The sequence below is a fragment of the Mustela lutreola genome, chromosome 8 (assembly GCF_030435805.1).
Source record: "Mustela lutreola isolate mMusLut2 chromosome 8, mMusLut2.pri, whole genome shotgun sequence".
Lineage (NCBI taxonomy): Eukaryota > Metazoa > Chordata > Mammalia > Carnivora > Mustelidae > Mustela > Mustela lutreola.
This window is the reverse complement of record NC_081297.1, coordinates 7,666,732-7,684,486: the sequence shown is the minus strand read 5'-3', so window position 1 is coordinate 7,684,486 and position 17,755 is coordinate 7,666,732. Positions and strand designations below refer to the sequence as shown.

Genomic DNA, 17,755 nt, shown 5'->3' with positions numbered 1-17,755 from the left:
CCTCGCGAGCGTTGCGGGGCTCAGTCTCCCGAAGCCCCACCTCCTTCCGGCTCGCGGCTGGCATTTGTCCCGCCCACCCACCGTCGACAGCTTCATTCCGCTTCCGGTTGGCGGAGCGCTGGGCTTCAGTAAAGTTGTCGCTGTCGTGGTCGCGATGGGGAAGTCAGATTTTCTTACCCCAAAGGCCATCGCCAACAGGATCAAATCCAAGGGGCTTCAGAAGCTGCGCTGGTACTGCCAGATGTGTCAGAAGCAGTGTCGGGACGAGGTAAGCGGGCCTGGATGGGGCCCTGCTGGACCATCCTGGTTCCGGCCCCTGGCGCCGGGGTCGAGGGAGTGGATCTCGGGTCCCTTAGTCCGGGTTCCGCGCTGCGAGTCAGCTCCTCGGCTCTGGTAGACGTGCTGCGACTCCAGCCATCCGAAAGCGGCGGCGTTGGGTAGTGCGGGGCCGGGTGGGTGCCCGGGGGCCGGCAGTGACCATCGTCTCTGACCTGACTCCACTCCAGAGAAGCGGCATGGTTAGGATTCACAGCTCTTTTCGGGGTCAGATGAAAAAGGACAGCTGAGCCGGGGCCCAGCGCTCGTCTGACGAGCGGTTAGGGAGCGTCCGCAGTGTGCCGGGCCCCGGATATTCCTGTGGATGGGTTCGTGGGCGGGAGTCGGACTGTCAGAGTCCCGAACCCCGGGCCGCGCCGCTTCCTCACTGTGTCGTCTAAGCCAGGGTGCTTCCATTTCCCTCTGCCTGTTTGCCTCTCCTGTAAAGTGGAAGTAGCAGTTGTACCTGCCGGTAAGACTGTGAGTTTTGAATCCGGATTACGCGTACAGTCGCTGAGGGGTCTCTGGGGAGGTCTTAGAGAGTTTTGCATGCCGTGCAATGGAGTTTATACTTATTCTCATTAGTGAGGTGGATGATAAAGCACTTGGAAGACTTGAGAGCAAGCTAGTGACAGGATCATATTTTTCTCTGGAGATGGAGTTGGATTGGGCAGGTGCAGAGGAGCACTGGGTAACTGGAAGAATCTACCCCAGTGTTTCTGCCAGCCAGGGATGAGATACTGATGTAGGCCTTACACTGAATAACACGGATGCAGTTTTTCTTTTACCTATCTCTCCAGTTCATTCTTTTAAATTTTTATTTATTTGACAGACAGAGGTCACAAATAAGCAGAGAGTTAGGCAGAGAAAGCAGGGGGAAGCAGGCTCCCCACTGAGCAGTGACCCGGATGCGGATGCCGGGCTCGAGCCCAGGTCTCTGACATCCTGACCTGAGCAGAAGGCAGAGGCTTAACCCACTGAGCCACCCAGGCACCCCTGGTTCATTCTTTTTTAATAGTCAAGGTGACATTCTCAGACAGAAAACTAGAGATTAGTACAGTGAACATCCATATATCCATTACCCATATTAAACATTTTAAATAACTTGGCCTGTCTTTGCTTCTTTAAGAAACATGTTATCTATTTACTTATTTTTAAGGTTTTGTTTATTTGTTAGAGAGAGCACAGGCAGGGGCAGCGACAGGCAGGGCAGGCAGAGAGAGAAGCAGGCTCCCTGCTGAGCAAGGATTTCCCCAGTGCAGACCGCATTCGAGGACTCTGGGATTAAGACCTGAGCAAAAAGCAACAGCTTAACCAACTGAGCCACCCAGGCGTTCCTTCAGAAATATTTTAAAGTAAATTCCAAGCATCAGGATATTTTTTTTTTTTTAAAGATTTTATTTATTTGTCAGAGAGAGGGAAAGAGAGCGAGCACAGGCAGACAGAATGGCAGGCAGAGGCAGAGGGAGAAGCAGGCTCCCTGCCGAGCAAGGAGCCCGATGTGGGACGCTGGGATCATGACCTGAGCCGAAGGCAGCTGCTTAACCAACTGAGCCACCCAGGCGTCCCATCAAGCATCAGGATATTTAATCTCTAAATACTTAAGTATGCTTCTCTAAGATATTTGGATATTTTTCTACATAGCCACAATATACATCGTCCCACATAACAAAATTAATAAAAATTCTCTCTTTTTTTAATTTTAATTTTTTTTGCAATTTAAAAAAAATATTTATTTATTTGACAGAGAGAGAGAGATCACAAGTAGGCAGAGAGACAGGCAGAGAGAGATGGGGAAGCAGGCTCCCTGCTGAGCAGAGAGCCATATGCGGGGCTTGATCTCAGGACTCTGGAATCATGACCTGAGCTGAAGGCTTTATCCCACCAAGCCACCCAGGCACCCCAACAAAAATTCTCTTATGCCATCTGATACACACTCCATATTCACATGTCCTCCCTTGCTCCCACAAATGCTTTTTAAAAGTTTTTTTTTTTTTTTTAAGATTTCTTTGTTTATTTGACAGAGAGAGAGAGATCACAAGTAAGCAGAGAGGCAGGCAGAGAGAGAGAGAGAGAGAGGAAGGGAAGCAGGCTCCCTGCTGAGCAGAGAGCCCAATGTGGGACTCAATCCCAGGATCCTGAGATCATGACCTGAGCCGAAGGCAGTGGTTTAACCCACTGAGCCACCCAGGCGCCCCCAAAAGTTTTTTTCAAACCAAGATCAAATCAAAAGCTATGAATTGGATTTGTTATTAGGACTTTAAAAATAGATTTTTTTTTTTAGAGCAATTTTAGGTTCACCACTATACAGAGATTTCCCATACACATTGGAGCCCCACATATGTACAGCTTCCCCATGATCAGCACTTTGCAACAAGATAGTACTTTTGTTATAATCAATAAAGCTACCCTGACACATCATCATGACCAAAGTCTATAGTAGGGTTCACTCTTGATGTTGGACGTTCTGTGGGTTTGGACAAACACATAATGACATATGTCCATTGTTATAGTCTCATACAGAGTAGCTTCGTTTCCTTAAAAATCTCTGTGTTGGGTTATTAGGACTTTTAATTCTCTCTCAATTCTAAACTGAGGATAGAACTTACGTCTCTTACTCTTTCTACCGCCCCCCCAAAACCCAGTTATTTTTCTTTTTTTTTTTTAGTTAATTTTTTTATATGAGTATCCTTGACACACATTACACACACATTAGTCACATTCGTTTCAGGTGTCCAACATGACCTATACCTTATGTATGTACGACAAGTTTGTACCTTATGCTGTGTTCCCAAGTGTAACTGTCATCTGGACCACGCACCATTGTTATGATACCATTGACTATATTCCCCGTGCTATACTTTGTGTTCCCATGACATATTCATTCCGTCGTTGGAGGCCTGTATCTCCCACTCCCCTTCGCCTGTTTTGCCAATCCTGCCACCCCCTCCCCCCTCTGGCGACCATCAGTTTGTTCTCTGTATTTATAGATTGGCTTCTCCTTTTGTTTTTGTTTATTCGTTTGTTTTTAGATTCCACATATAGGTGAAATCGTGAAATTTGCTTTTCTCTGACTTATTTCATGTAGCATAATACTCTCTAGGTCCATCCATATTGTCACAAATGGCAAAATCTCGTTCCTTTTTATGGCTGATACTCCACTGTGTATGTCTTCATCCAGCTGGTTTATCTGTTCATCTTTCAATGGATGCTTGAGTTGCTTCCATATCTGTGCTTTTCAATTTGCTGTCGTTTTTTCTGACATTGACTTGAAGAGATTTGACCAGTAACTGCCTTGGAGCATTGCCACTTTATGGTATGAAACAACTAAGTTTTCTTGTGGTTGTCTTTCACCTTCCTTCTTTAACTTACAGTTTCTGTAAACTGGAACTTAGAGCTGAAGGCTTGATTAGGTTCGGGTTAAATATTTTGGGGAAGACTGCTACATAGGTGATCCCATGTATTTCCTATTACATCACATAAGGAAGCCCATAATACCTGATAGTACTAAGATATTTGAGTAAATATGCTGGCCTGTAAAGTAACAGTAGAAATTAATATTTTCCCTTTTGCAAGAGCAAGTTACCAGTAAGGAATATACCTAATCTCTCATCAACCTTTTACTTAGATGTTTTTAGCATCCTTTCTGTAGTCCATTGTTGCCTTAAGAGTTGCAAAGGGGTTGTTTTTTTATATTTTTCTAAATTTGTTATTGGCTACCATTCTTTTATAAAAATGTCCTTTTTCTCATTAACTAGGACTGTTTGATCCTTAAATGTTACCATAAAATATAGTTTCAATGGGAAAAGGAAGATAAAGGCGTAATTTTCCCTTTGGTTACCAATTTCAGAGTAAGACACTTGGTGGTGGTTCTGTCCTGTTTGCCCTCCAGTCTGTTCACTGCCTTCCCTCCCTGGGAGAATGACCTGCAGGAGGAGAAACTGATTCCTCCAAAGTCTTCCCGGGTCTCCCTGTCTCTCAGTGTTGGAAGATTGAGGGAGAAGGTGGTCAGATCCAGAATATCCCCTCCTGCCCATCCTCTCTCATGGGTTTCTAGAATTTAGTAACATCATTTTGTTTCCATTTTATTGATTTATTTTCAATTTATGGAAAGTAGTACTGGTTTTTTCATTTATGAGACTGATACTAAGTTTCCTTTTAAGGTACATTTAAGTAAGAGTAATTCACGAGTACTGCACAGATGAGGCAGGAGCAGTGTGGGTAGTCTATAGACAACCAAAGCTTAGGAAGCTAAGCAAGGTGAGAGTGGTGACATCAGGCGAATGATGTGAGATTGAGCCGAGGGACAGGAGAAGAGTTCTTCAGGAGGAGGCTAAGCGGGCTTAGTGATACGCGGAAGGCGGACCTAGAGGACGACTGGAGGGTGCCTGTCTCTAAGGTTCACTGTGGGTGGGCGACTGTGCTATTCACTGAAACGGGAATACAGGAGGAGAAACACATTTTTCATTTCTCTTTCTATGAAGAAGAAGGTATAAATGTTAAGTCAGGTGGATACTAAGCCAAAGCTTGTAACTCTTTCATAGTCGTCTGAAGAAGATGCAGGTTTAGTGTATTTCAAGGAGGTTTCTGTAATATGCCGCAGTGTATTTTGGATAATGAACGAAAGTAGAGTGAAATAGTCCCCGTAATGGAAATTCACTACTGGCCCATTTTCCTTCATTCCGTCCCTCCAGGAACTTGCACAACACTTCACAAAGTAGGTGCTCAACAGAATTTGTTAAAGTGATTGAAAAAACAAAGTCACGGAAAAACAAAGTCACTCTTCTGTCAGATTTCTTACTACTGTCAGTTTTCCAAAGCACTGTTTTTCCGTCTCTGTAATCCGGGATTATGCTTTGATTAGGAGTGTTGCGTAACTCAACCTTGTAAAAAACTTTTAAATAAAAATAATAGTGAGCTTAAAGCTAGTGATTTTTTTCCTTTTTTTTCTTTTTTTACAATTTATCATCAAAGAGCAGCTTTTCAGGGTTGATTAGATACTTCTGTTTAGGGCCGCTTATGATGATCTAAATCAGAATGTAACTGCTACCTTTGCATTTTTGTAGAATGGCTTCAAATGTCACTGTATGTCTGAATCTCATCAGAGACAACTCTTGCTCGCTTCCGAAAATCCTCAGCAATTTATGGATTATTTTTCAGAGTAAGTAACTTAAAGACATCCTTTCCTCATGAGCTTTATTCAGTCAGACATTGAGTAGATGCTTAGTATTTTCTGTATTGGGAGCTGTGTCCATTCTTTACACATTAGCACGATAGTGGTAGTACCCTGTGCTCAGGTTTTATTTTCCTTTGATAGTTTATCATAGTATGGAAATGTTGCAAAAGTGCTTCTCACAATTTAGTCTTGCACTTCAAATCTAAAAAACTATCTTTCATTCTAATTCGGTTGTGGCTCAGAGCACAGCTCCGGAGTCAGACCGTCTGCCTTAAACCCTGCAAGTCCAGGCTTCTCTACTCAGGAGCTGTGTGACTGGCTGAACCACTTACATTTGTCTGTACTTTTGTCTGCTCATCTGTAAAATGGGACTAAAAACAGCATCATCTTCCAGGTGTTCCCTTTATTTTATGGAGTTTATTTAAAGATTAATGAGTTAATACTTCTAAAGTATTTAGAAGAGTACCCAGGACTCGATTAATAGCTGTTAATTATTATTACTATTAACGTTCACTTTTACTTCTATCTCTTTCTTTCCAAAGTTCTAGACCTTTTGGTTTTAGGACCCCTTTCCACCCTTAAAAATTATTGAAGAACCCAAAGAGCTTTTGTTTATATTTGATATTGATACTTGATAGTGATACATTGCTATTTGTAAATTAGAGATTAAAAATGAAAAATTAATGTATTATTACTTTATTTAAAATAACAATGAGAGGGGCGCCTGGGTGGCTCAGTGGGTTAAAGCCTCTACCTTTGGCTCAGGTCATGATCCCAGGTCCTGGGATCGAGCCGCACATTGGCTGTCTGCTCAGCAGGGAGCCTGCTTTCTCCTCTGTCTCTGCCTGCCTCTCTGCCTACTTGTGACCTCTGTCAAATAAATAAATAAAATCTTTAAAAAAAATAACAATAAGAAACCTATTGCATGTTAAGATAAATGAATTTTTTAAATTAAAGAGCATATCTTTTCTAAAACAAAAAGGTGAGAGTGGCACTGTTTACATTTTTGCCAATCTGCAATGTCTGACTTAATAGAAGATGGTTGGATTCCACAGCTGCTTCTGCATTCAGTTTGTTTCAAAATGTTTTGGGAAACACAAAGAAAGCTCATCCAATTCATAAATGTAGAGCTGGAATGGGATAATATTTTAATAGCCTTTTTCAGATAATTTTGCATCTTCTTCTTTGAAACTAAATCAAAACAATGGCATGGTAGTTTCTTAAACTTTTTTTTTTTTTTTGAGGTTTATTTATTATTTTTTAGAGAGTGTGTGCACCTGTGCTTGAGTGGGGGGATGGGCCAAGGGGAGAGAAAATCCACAAGCAAACTCTCCACTGAGTGTGGAGCCAGACGCAGGGCTTGATCCCAGGACCCTGAGACCGTGACCTGAACTGAAATCCAGAGTCAGTGGCTCAACCACCTGAACCGCCCAGGCCTCCCTGGCATGGTAGTTTCTTAAAGATTAGTTGCCATGTGGAATCTGAAACCACATCAGCAAACTTTTTGTGCCCTATTACATCATGAACCCCTGGTCTTTCACTTTGTACTTCTCATACCTGTGTGTGATTTTATGTCATCATGCACTGGTCATTTGTAAAATATTGGCTCGCTGTGTATTCGGAGTGGTGACACCTTTCATTACATAATAGCGTAAAATCATATTTATTAACATCAGCATCAGTGTCATCAGAAATGTCTTGAAGTTTTGGAAAGTACATCAGACTCACAGTGACTGATGCTAACTTGCCGGATTTAGATTTTTCTCGAAAGCCCAAATTTTATCATTGGCCAAAAATACCATCAGTTGTTTTCCTTGACATGACAGTGCTCCCTTTGTTTATGTTTGGGGAAGTGTCTACTAAATACCCAGTTTGGAATAATCATGGTTGATCTGTCAGTCACTCTTTCCAACAAAATGGTGCTCTGTGGAAAGGGTAGTTCAGCACGTGGCCCAGACAATGGCACGAGTGATTTGCTCACAACAACCACTGTCCAGCGGCAGAAGTGGTTAACTCATAATCCCATTTGATCACACAGGCTGGTGGAAAGACAGAGCCCCAAAGGTTGAGTTGTAATACTATTAATAATACTGCTTTGTCAAGGACATTCTTGATGAGACTGACATTGACTTTCACTGCGAGCGCTGGCCCATGAAGAAGACCTAGGCTGCTGGTATACTGTGGCCTCACCACCCACTGCCTGCACTTGGCTAAGATGCCAGCAGGTTGGTCCTGCATGGCTTTTGTGCCATCAAGGCAAGTAACACAGTGAAAAAGGCAAAGAGGATTTATCTGAACCACCCAAAACCATCTGGAGGGGCACTGGGTGGCTCAGCCGGTTTAAGCATCTGCCTTTGGCTCAGGTCATGATCCCGGGGTCCTGGGATTGAGTCCCACATTGGGCTCTCTGCTTGGTGAGAAGCCTATTTCCCCCTCTCCTTCCGCCTGCTGCTCCCCCTGCTTGTTCTTTCTCTCTTGCTCTCTTGCTCTCTGCCAAATAAATAAAACCTTTTTTTAAAAATGGGGAGAAAAAAAAAAACAACAACTGTCTGGAATACCACTAGGCTATATAGGCCACATTTGGGGAAATACCATTCTGGCAAGAGCCATCTATACTGGAGCCTTCCTCCCCAGCCCTGTCCGCTGTGTCCACGGTAGCTGCCGCCCACCTCCGGCAGCCTCTGGAAGGGTCGCTTGTGCCTCTCCATCTTCCTCTGTATCTTTTCTTAACTGTCCACAAACATGTCTCTGTTTTCCATTCTTTCCTACTCCTCCTCCCCTGCTTACTATCCTCCTGTCTTACTGTCTTCCTTAACCCTTCTGCCTGTCCCCCAGCTCCTCAAATGCAAGAACGTTCTTCAGGGCGCCCACTTGGCTTCCTTTTCTCCTTAGTTCACAGGCTCCAGGAGTCCCGTCATTCTTCTAGCTGTTCAGACTTCATGTTGGTTGACTCCGCGGTCTTACTGTTTGTTTCTTACATCTGTCTTGAGTTGTAGATTTTTTTTTTTTCCTGCACAGTTCTGTATTTCTGAATACAGAGCCAACATTTTAAAGCTAAGGGCAGTATTCTGCCCAACACACCTGCTTATTATCCTGGGCTGCCTGATGACTTCCTACGTGGAATGCCAGGCTGGGAAGTCCTCATCAGTTCTCTACGGTGTCCTTTAAACTTGTATCCTCTCCATTCTCAAGACTCTAGTAATAATAGTTCTTATCCTCTCTTGCCCAAATTAATTCCATGATTTCCTCACTGGGCTCCCGGCTGCAGCTTCCGCTCCTCCCAATCACGCTTTATGCCCGTGGGTCACAAACCTCTACACGCGTCCGAGTCACCTGGAGGGCTCGGGACCATAGTGGCAGGTTCTGGTGGGGCTGGAGACTTAGCATTTCTGTCTAGTTCCCAGGTGATGTCAGTGCCGCCCCTCTGGGGACCACACTTTGAGAATTCTTATTCTATACTTTCCACAAGATTATCTTTCTAAATCAGAGATTTTCACAGACTAATTCCTCAGTAAACTATTTGGTGCTTTTCCACCGCACGCATAAAACCCTCCCTCTTTCGCATGACATTAAAGATACTTCGAAGAGTAGCCGTACCGGTATTTTCCAGCTGTGTTTTGCACCCACACCCCATTATTCTATTCTATGCCACTGCATCCCCCATTTTTGTCTACTCTCAACGTTAGCCCAATTAGATTTTCACTTCCCAGGTGTGACGCTTTCGTGTCTCTGCCAGCTGGGGAAGGTCTTCTCTTTCTCTTCACCTCTAAAGTCCTACTTGGTTTTTATTTTTATTTTTTTAAAGATTTGATTTATTTACTTGACAGAGAAACAGCGAGAGAGGAAACACAAGTAGGGGGAGTGGGAGAGGGAGAAGCAGGCTCTCCATTGAGCGGGGAGCCCGATGTGGTGCTTGATCCCAGGATCCTGGGATCATGACCTGACCTGAAAGCAGACGCTTAAACCAACTGAGCCACCCAGGCGCCCCTAAAGTCCTATTTATACTTCGCTGCCCATATTAGGGATCTCCCTGGACTCCCCTGATACTTTGTTACATCTCTTTTGCTGTTCGATTTCTTTTATGATTGCTTCTGCTAGATTGTAACCTGGGTCAGGATTTGTGTTTTACTCACATATGTTTACCTGTGTTAAGTACACTTAACACAGTGTACTCAGTGCAGAGGGACACAGTGAGTGCCAATTTCCCGTGGAATAAGGGAAGTTGTTTTTACCGTCAAAAAGACAGTGTTGTTATGCCACATTCAGTAGCACTGAGAGACTTGATGAAGGAACCTCTGCAAAGACGTGTCGTCACTTTGGTTCCGGCTGCTCTGCCAATGCTGACAGTTGCCCTCCAGACTGACTTTGACCTGTCCTTCTTGAAAGCTCTAGTCTTTTGGGATTCCTTCCTTTTTCAGCTTTTAAAGGTTCTTCACAGACATTCACACAGATGGTTCATGTATCATTGGACATTGAAACTGTATGGTGGCTTACATTTCAGAGAAGTGATGCTTTATATTTGTAAAAGTGCCATAATGCTCTCTTTCCTTTCCTTATTAGGGAATTCCGAAATGACTTTCTAGAACTTCTCAGGAGACGCTTTGGTAAGCATCCTGGTGTTGTGCGTATAGTAACATCATCATGTTGTAACGTGCCCAGGATTGATGGTGTTGTATTTTGTTCATAGGCACTAAGAGAGTTCACAACAACATCGTTTACAATGAGTATATCAGCCACCGGGAGCACATCCATATGAATGCCACTCAGTGGGAGACTCTCACTGATTTTACAAAGTGGCTGGGCAGAGAAGGTAAGAGTAAGGCAGGATGTGACTAGTCGTCATGTGGCTCCAGTGCAAGGAGAGACAGTTGTCATAATTTCCATGCAAATTTATGGAAACTTGGACAAATACAGCAATTAAAAACTGGCCAAGAGGAGCATAATCTTCCAGGATTGATTTTGTGGGTTACACTTGAATATGGAGTGTCTGGAATGGTTCTTTCAATCGTGCAAAGATGTGTCACCAAAGCATCCTCTCATCTGGGGTAACAATTACTATCAGTCCTTCCCTTTTTTTGCCCCCTTATTCATTTTACTTTTGGAAATCTTTGTTACCCCTGTTTAAGGAGGTAACAAATATTTAAATATTTTAAAATATTTATTTATTTATTTATTCGAGAGAGAGACAGAGAGAGAGAACACACGTGGGAGAGGCAGAGGGAGGCAGAGCGAGACAGAGTCTAAACTTGACTCCATGCTGAGTGGGGAGCCCGACGTGGGGCTTGATCTCATGACCCTGAGATCACGACCTGAGCTGAAATCAAGAGTCAGACCTCGGACCAAGCTGTGGAGGCACCCCATGGAGTTCTTTAACAATTTGTTGTAGCTTATTCCATTTCTGATCTTCCTAGGCTAAAGTTTAGGAAGAGAGGAGAAAGAAATTTTGTGTCAATGTATTACTTATTCGGTGTGTTCCTTTATTCCGTCTGATGGGGAAAATTTCTACTTAGTTAAGTTAGCAGAATATCATGTTCTCCTTGGACGTTAACTACTTAGACACAGTTAAATAATCACTAAGCAAGATGATACTTCTTTCATGTGTTTCCCCTGCTCACACAGTTGACTTAACCTAGCTAGTGAAAAATCAGAATAATAATATTTTCCTGTTTAAGGAGGTAAAATATTCCACTTAAAATATCTTAAGTTTCATCAGCTGTGAGTATGGAAAATTTGTGGGCTGCATGAATTTGTGTATTTGAATGTGTTTGAATGAATGTGTTTGAAGGAATAAACACATGATGCAGAGATCAAACACATTTGTATGTGCTTTCAGTTTTGATTGTATACAAATCTTTTATTTTTTAATTTTTAAAGTTTTTAAATTATTATTATTTTTTAATCTTTTATTTTTTTAAAGGTTTGTGCAAGGTGGATGAGACCCCAAAGGGCTGGTATATTCAGTACATAGACAGGGACCCAGAAACTATCCGCCGGCAACTGGAACTAGAGAAAAAGAAGAAGCAGGACCTTGACGATGAGGAAAAAACAGCCAAATTTATTCAGGAACAAGTGAGAAGAGGTCTGGAAGGGAAAGAACAGGTGAGCACGAGTATCATTCCAGGAAGCAACAGGAAAAGGTCTCAAACAAAACTTTTAAGCACTGAATTTAATTTTATAGGTCTCGTTCCTTAATTAAGAGAAGAAAGAACATGGCCGAGTACAAAAGCCTAGGTTTTGGAGTTGAGACAAATCCTAAGTTACTGCCTCATGGTCTTATAGAATTCCACAGTCTTCTAAACCTCGGTTTCCTTATCCCTAAGGCAGAGGGGATAGCTAACGGGGGAGACAGAGCAGATCATATCACTTGGATGGAATTAATGCAATGCTCGGTTAAACAAAGTGTGGGAACCTGGAGATCCAGCACTCGCCCCAGCCTGGGGAAGGTACAGAGTATCTGAAGGTAGCTACCGCTGGGCTTGAAAAAGCAATGGGCAAAACGCAGATAAATGGGGGAGGAAGACATGTTTCAGGTAGTCCAGGTGTTGGCGTAACTAGAGTATGGCATTAATTTTAACCAATATCCTTCTAGGCCTTCTTCTAGGCACTGGAGATAGAGCAGTAAACAAAGGGTAAAAACTCCCTGCCTCGTGGTGTTTACCTATCAAAAGTTATGTGTGTGCAGGAAAACAACCTAGTATATGTGTGAACCACTAGCCATTTAGTATTTTTAAAAAGCTTATTGTGGTATAAAATACATGTGATAAAGTGTATGCTGGGCGTTACTCTAAAGGTGACTAAAGCTCAGTGAAATTTTACACATGGATAGAAGTAGATGGATGGAGAGTCTGTAAAGTGACCCACCCAGATCACCCCCCCAGATTAAGATACAGACCATTTCCAGAGTCACAGTCATTCCCAGTGAACAGTCCCTTTCCCCCAAGAAGGAACCAGGGTTCTAACGTAGCACTATTGATCATCTGTTAGTGGATTCTTGAACTTCGTAGAAGGGAGATTGCACCATATACTCCCTGTCTGGCTTCTTTAACTCAAATAGAGCGTTCTTTATGTTTCCTGTACCTGTGTTCTTTCCTGTCGGTGTTTAACTCTTTTTTTAAAGTGATGTCTGCTGTTCCATTTTATGACTATCACACAACTTACCCATTCTCCAAGCCACAAGTGTGTGGCTTGTTTTCAGTGTTTGGCTATGGTGAATACAGGGGCTCTGATCATTAAGGTACATGTCTGATAAAAGCTGTTCAGTACAGAGCGATGCTGGAAGTAGCCGGCGATAAGAAATGAAGATCTGTTTATGAGTCAGCTTTTATACCGTGTTAGTTGACCTTGATAAGTGATGGGTGCGCGGGTTATAATGGTACTCTTTCCATATGCGTGTGTTCATATGCATTTATGTCTTTTAGGAGTTTTCTGTATTAAAGTAAAACAATGGTTAAACTGCTGTAATTGACAAATTTAAACCCTTGCCTAAGATCTACAAGCATTTTTTTTTTTTAAGATTTTATTTATTCACTTGACCGACAGATCACAAGTAGGCAGAGAGGAGGAAGCAGGCTCCCCGCTGAGCAGAGAGCCCAATGTGGGGCTCCATCCCAGGACCCTGAGATCACGACCCAAGTAGAAGGCCTGGGCTTAACCCACTGAGCCACCCAGGCACCTGAGATCTAAAGCTTTTTATTCCTGAAATTGATTCGCCTTTTTCATTTTTAAACCTCTGCTTTCAGTAGAGGGAAAATGGTAATTTCCTCTTGTGGAAATTAAGAAGGATCACAGCTTATGTGGAAGAAATTCGTTTACCTTTTGTAACATTTTAGCTTAATTCCACTAAAATCTTCAAGTTAATTTGCACTCTTTAAGTATAAATAGCATCCTCCCCTTAAAGGCAGAGGGAAGCCTACTGCTCAGTGTTTCCTCATTGCATTCTTAAATATTATCAGTTTTTCAAATGTAGCATCTTGTCTTTCGCCTTCCTTCATGAGATCCTAATGGAGAAAAGAATTTCTCAGCTGCATCTTAAGACAACATTTTTATTAGTAGAAATAACAGCTAACGTTTATCAAACCCTGTTGCAGGCGTTATGCTAAGAGCTTCCTTTATTTTATCCTATTTATCCTTACGACACCTCTAGATGTGCACAGTATTCCTGTTTTATAGACAGAGTAGTTGAGGTACGGGGAGATGGTGAGATGGTGCGGGAGCTAATAACGTGCAGAGGTGGGTTTGATCTGCGGTTCAGTGTGAGTTAGTCTTAGGCTCTTGATATTACACTGAACTCTCCCACTGTATAGAAGGGTTTTGCTTTTTAAAGTAACCCTCTAGCTAAAATTCTAATTTTTTAAGATTTTATCTGTTTGAGAGAGAGAGAGAGCAAGCAAGAGAGAGCATGAGCAGTGCAAGGGAAAAGGAGAAACTGACTCCCCCGCTGAGCAGGGAGCCTGATGCAGGGCTGGATTCCAGGACCCCGAGATCATGACCTGAGCCAAAGGCAGATGCTTAACCAAAGGAGCCACCCAGGCACTCCATCCTCTAGCTAAAATTCTAAAGGTTAATTGTTTTATGTTGTTTTCTGTTTAAATTGTAGTAGAAATAAAAATGTAGGTAATCTTCTGCAATGTGGTACAAAGAAGCCACTTTTTTCACCTTTGAAATAATTCTCAGTTGAAGAATATTTGCAGTACGTATAATTTCTTAACTAGGATCTTGATCATTTTATATTTTTTAAAGATCTCATTTATGTATTTGAGAGAGAGAGAGAAACAGCAGGAGGGAGGGAGAAGCGGATTCCCCACTGAGCAGGGACCTCAATGTAGGCCTTGATCCCAGGATTCTGGGATCATGGCCAGAGCCGTAGGCAGGTACTTGACCAGCTGAGCAGCCCAGGCGCCTGGATCTTAAACCATTTCAGAGCTGCATGTTGGAGCTGCCTTGTAACATGGTAGCAAGTCATAATTTGGGACTCTTGAATATTGATAGTAAATGCACTGTGAACCAAACCATCATCCTCTTTTTTTTCTTTTTTCTTTCTTTCTTTCTTTCTTTCTTTTTTTTTTTTTTTTTTGCCTTTTAGGAGGCCCCTATTTTTACGGAATTAAGCAGAGAAAATGACGAAGAAAAAGGTGGTTTTACTTTTTTCTTACTCTTTTAATATGGATGATTTTATATCGGCTCTGCCTAAAACTAGCGCCATGTTTGGGGGCAAGATGTATAATCTGTCTGGAATGCATTGTTTTTACCGGTTTACGAAAAGGTAACAATGAACCAGGTAGGGTGCCTTCAACTACAAGTAACAAAACCAACTAAAACTAGTCTAAGTAATAAGGAAGTATGTTGCCAGAGTAAGAGTCCCAGAAGTAGAGCGGTTCTGGTTGCCAGGCCCTCTGTCAGCCGCTGGACACAAGGTGGGGCGGTCACTTTGGCCATTGTATGCACACCCACATTGTCCAGAGGACAACAGAAGGCATCTCTTCCGGAGTCCCCGGTGAGCAAGGAAAAAGGAAAATTTATCTAGAAAACACTCCTCCGGCCAGCAGACTTCCTTCTGAATATCATGGCCAGTCCATATCAGCCTCTATCTGAAGCAGTCACTGGGAAATGAAGTGGGATTATTCTGATTGGTTTAGAGCAAAAGAACCTTACTAATACCTCCTGAATCTCCCCACCTCCTAATCATATGACTTCGGACATTAGGTTTTCAACGTACCAGTTTTAGGGGGACACAGACATTCAGACTCGAGCTCCAAACCATGTCTAAGAGCTACATTACACACCCGAGCTGACTTGGAGTCCTGTTCCCTTAGCACGGGGAGGGGGAGCTGTGGAGGCAGAGAGTGGCCAAGGCAGTCGCCGGTAGCTCAATTCCCAGCTCTGTGAGCATTGCTTAGTATTATCTTCCAGAAGTCATCGTCGCTGGGTAGCTGGGTAGCATTCCAGCTCTCATTTATTCAAAATGTCCATGAACGTCTGTGTGGATACATTTTGGTCTTATCTGATAAGTTTTATAATTTTCCTGAAACACACACACACGCACACATGCACACACACACACACACACATACTTATTATATGTATGATGAAATATACATGTAAAAATATATCATTTTTTCCTTCCAGTTACATTCAATTTGAATAAAGGAGCATGTAGTTCGGCAGCAACGTCTTCCAAATCCAGGTGAGCTCTAGGACCAGATCTCTTAGAACTTGAGAGTTTTTGTGAAATGCTGATGACTACATTTTAAAAGCTTCCGGACTGTGAATTTTTTTTTTTTTTCTGGTTATAATGTTTTCCCTTGTCTTGTTTCCGTTTGATGGTGGTTTGGTTTTGTTTGTTAGCAGCTATTTTTTTTTTCTTACCTGTCCATGATGATAGGATGCTTCTGAGGAAAGGCACATTTCGAGTGAATGCCTCACATGACAAGTTTTTGCTTTCCTGCGGGTCCTTCTCCACATAACGGTCCCCCCTGCATAACACTATTGATTTTTCTATCACAGCTCACTCACCAAGTTTAAATATTAGCTGGGGGATACAGTTTTTGTTCTGCTGACTGTGTAAAGATGTTGTGAGACAGAGACTAGGTTACTCACGCATCGTCTTAGCCCCTGGTGGAGGGTACATGTGCCTGTCGGCATGCCCTTGTAGCTGCCTTCCTGCTGCCCGGTGCAGTCACTGAGCAGGGCCTGACCGAGCTTTTCGGTAAAAGGCCCCAGAGTCAATATTGTAGACGTTATTGGCCATCTGTCTTTGTCACAACCACTAGACTGCCATCGGAGTGAGAAGGCTGCCGCAGACAGCGAGTCAACAAACACACATGGCTGTATTCCAGTAAGATCTTATTTCTGAAGACAGGCAGCAGCCTGCCTCTGGCCCTCAGGTTGGAGTTTACCAAGCCCCGGCATGGCACGTGGTCCGGTGCCTCTGTTCCCTTTGCACCTTCGGTGCTTATCTGTTCTTTCCCCAAATATTTATTCACTGTCTGTGATGCACAACGTGTCCGGTTTGGTTACGGAGATTAAATAAAACGAGACAACAGATACTCAGGAAAGTACCTTCCTACTGGTGCTTCCCGGTGTCTAGCAAAACTTTGTTTGGAGTTGGCCAGTATTTGCTATTTTACTTAGTATTTTAACATGTGGTTTATTTAAGAGCTAACTCGGTTTTCTTGGATAAGTTGTAGGCTAGTGCTTCTTGGCACAGCTAGGTAAGCGGCCAGGAGATGTGAAGGGAATAGATGGAACCAATGTACAGCTGCTTCGGGATGTCTGGCCAGAGAGCTTCGCTTTGATCTAAACATTTCAGAATTGACACCTGAAGGGGGTTAATTGGGTTTCACATACGGTACATTTGAAAGGAAAATTCTTTTCAAAGTATTAGTAGGATATGACCTAGAAGACAGATTGACATGTATCAAATCATACGTGCCTTATGGTTTGGGACCCGTACCTGTTTCACTCACTTCTCCCTTATTGTTTGTTATTCCTGAGTGTAGATAAATGTTAAAATTGGTCCCAGTGGCCCCCAAACTGGTCTCCCTTGTATTAGTTTTCTATGGCTGCTGTAACAAATTACCATAAACCAAGTATCTTTTTTAAAAAGATTTTACTATTGAGACAGAGAGAGCAAAGTGAGAGAGAGCACAAGCAGGGGGAGGGGCAGAGGGAGAAGCAGACTCCCCGAGGACCAGGGAGCCCAGTGGGGGTCTTGATCCCAGGACCCTGGGATCATGACCTGAGCCAAAGGCAGACGCTTCACGGACTGAGCCACCCAGGCGCCCCAATCCAAGTGTCTTGAAACATAGAAGTGTTTTGTGTCTCTGGAGGCCAGTGTCCTTGAGTTGAAATGAAGCCCTGTGTGAGCCACGCCTCCTCCAGAGGGTCTGGGGTTGGGGTGAGGCTGTTCTTGGCCTTTTCCAGCTTCTGCTGGCTCTTGGCATTCCTTAGCTTGTGGCCGCATCCTTCAGTTTTCGGAAGCAGTGTCTTCCGGACTCTCCTGGCTCCGTCTTCACATCACCTTCTCTTTGTGTCATGCCTGCCTGTTTCCCTCCTAAAAGGATGCGTGTGGTTGCACAGAGAGGCCGCTCCAGCCACCCACAATAATCTCATCTCAGAAGCTATAACTTACCTCATTTGCAGAGACCCTTTTGCCAATAAGGTGACATGTATTAACTCTAAGGATGAGGACCTGTTACCTCTGGGGTCTGCTAGTTAGCCTTCTTTCCCCGATGCTCTGGCGTTATGAGGAAAAATAGTTTTATT

At 43.2% G+C, this 17,755-nt stretch overlaps 1 protein-coding gene across 1 annotated transcript in view; it reads left to right on the top strand.

Annotated features, from left to right (window-relative positions):
• The first annotated feature begins 87 nt into the window (after positions 1 to 87).
• Positions 88 to 17,755, top strand: part of KIN (Kin17 DNA and RNA binding protein) — a 44,562-nt gene continuing 26,894 nt past the window's right edge. Inside the window, exons 1-7 of the mRNA XM_059183769.1 lie at positions 88 to 268; positions 5,382 to 5,476; positions 10,052 to 10,095; positions 10,179 to 10,301; positions 11,409 to 11,590; positions 14,574 to 14,622; positions 15,617 to 15,674. Of these exons, the coding sequence (XP_059039752.1) occupies positions 155 to 268; positions 5,382 to 5,476; positions 10,052 to 10,095; positions 10,179 to 10,301; positions 11,409 to 11,590; positions 14,574 to 14,622; positions 15,617 to 15,674 (665 nt within the window). The 5' untranslated portion in view covers positions 88 to 154. The remainder of the gene's footprint in view (positions 269 to 5,381; positions 5,477 to 10,051; positions 10,096 to 10,178; positions 10,302 to 11,408; positions 11,591 to 14,573; positions 14,623 to 15,616; positions 15,675 to 17,755) is intronic.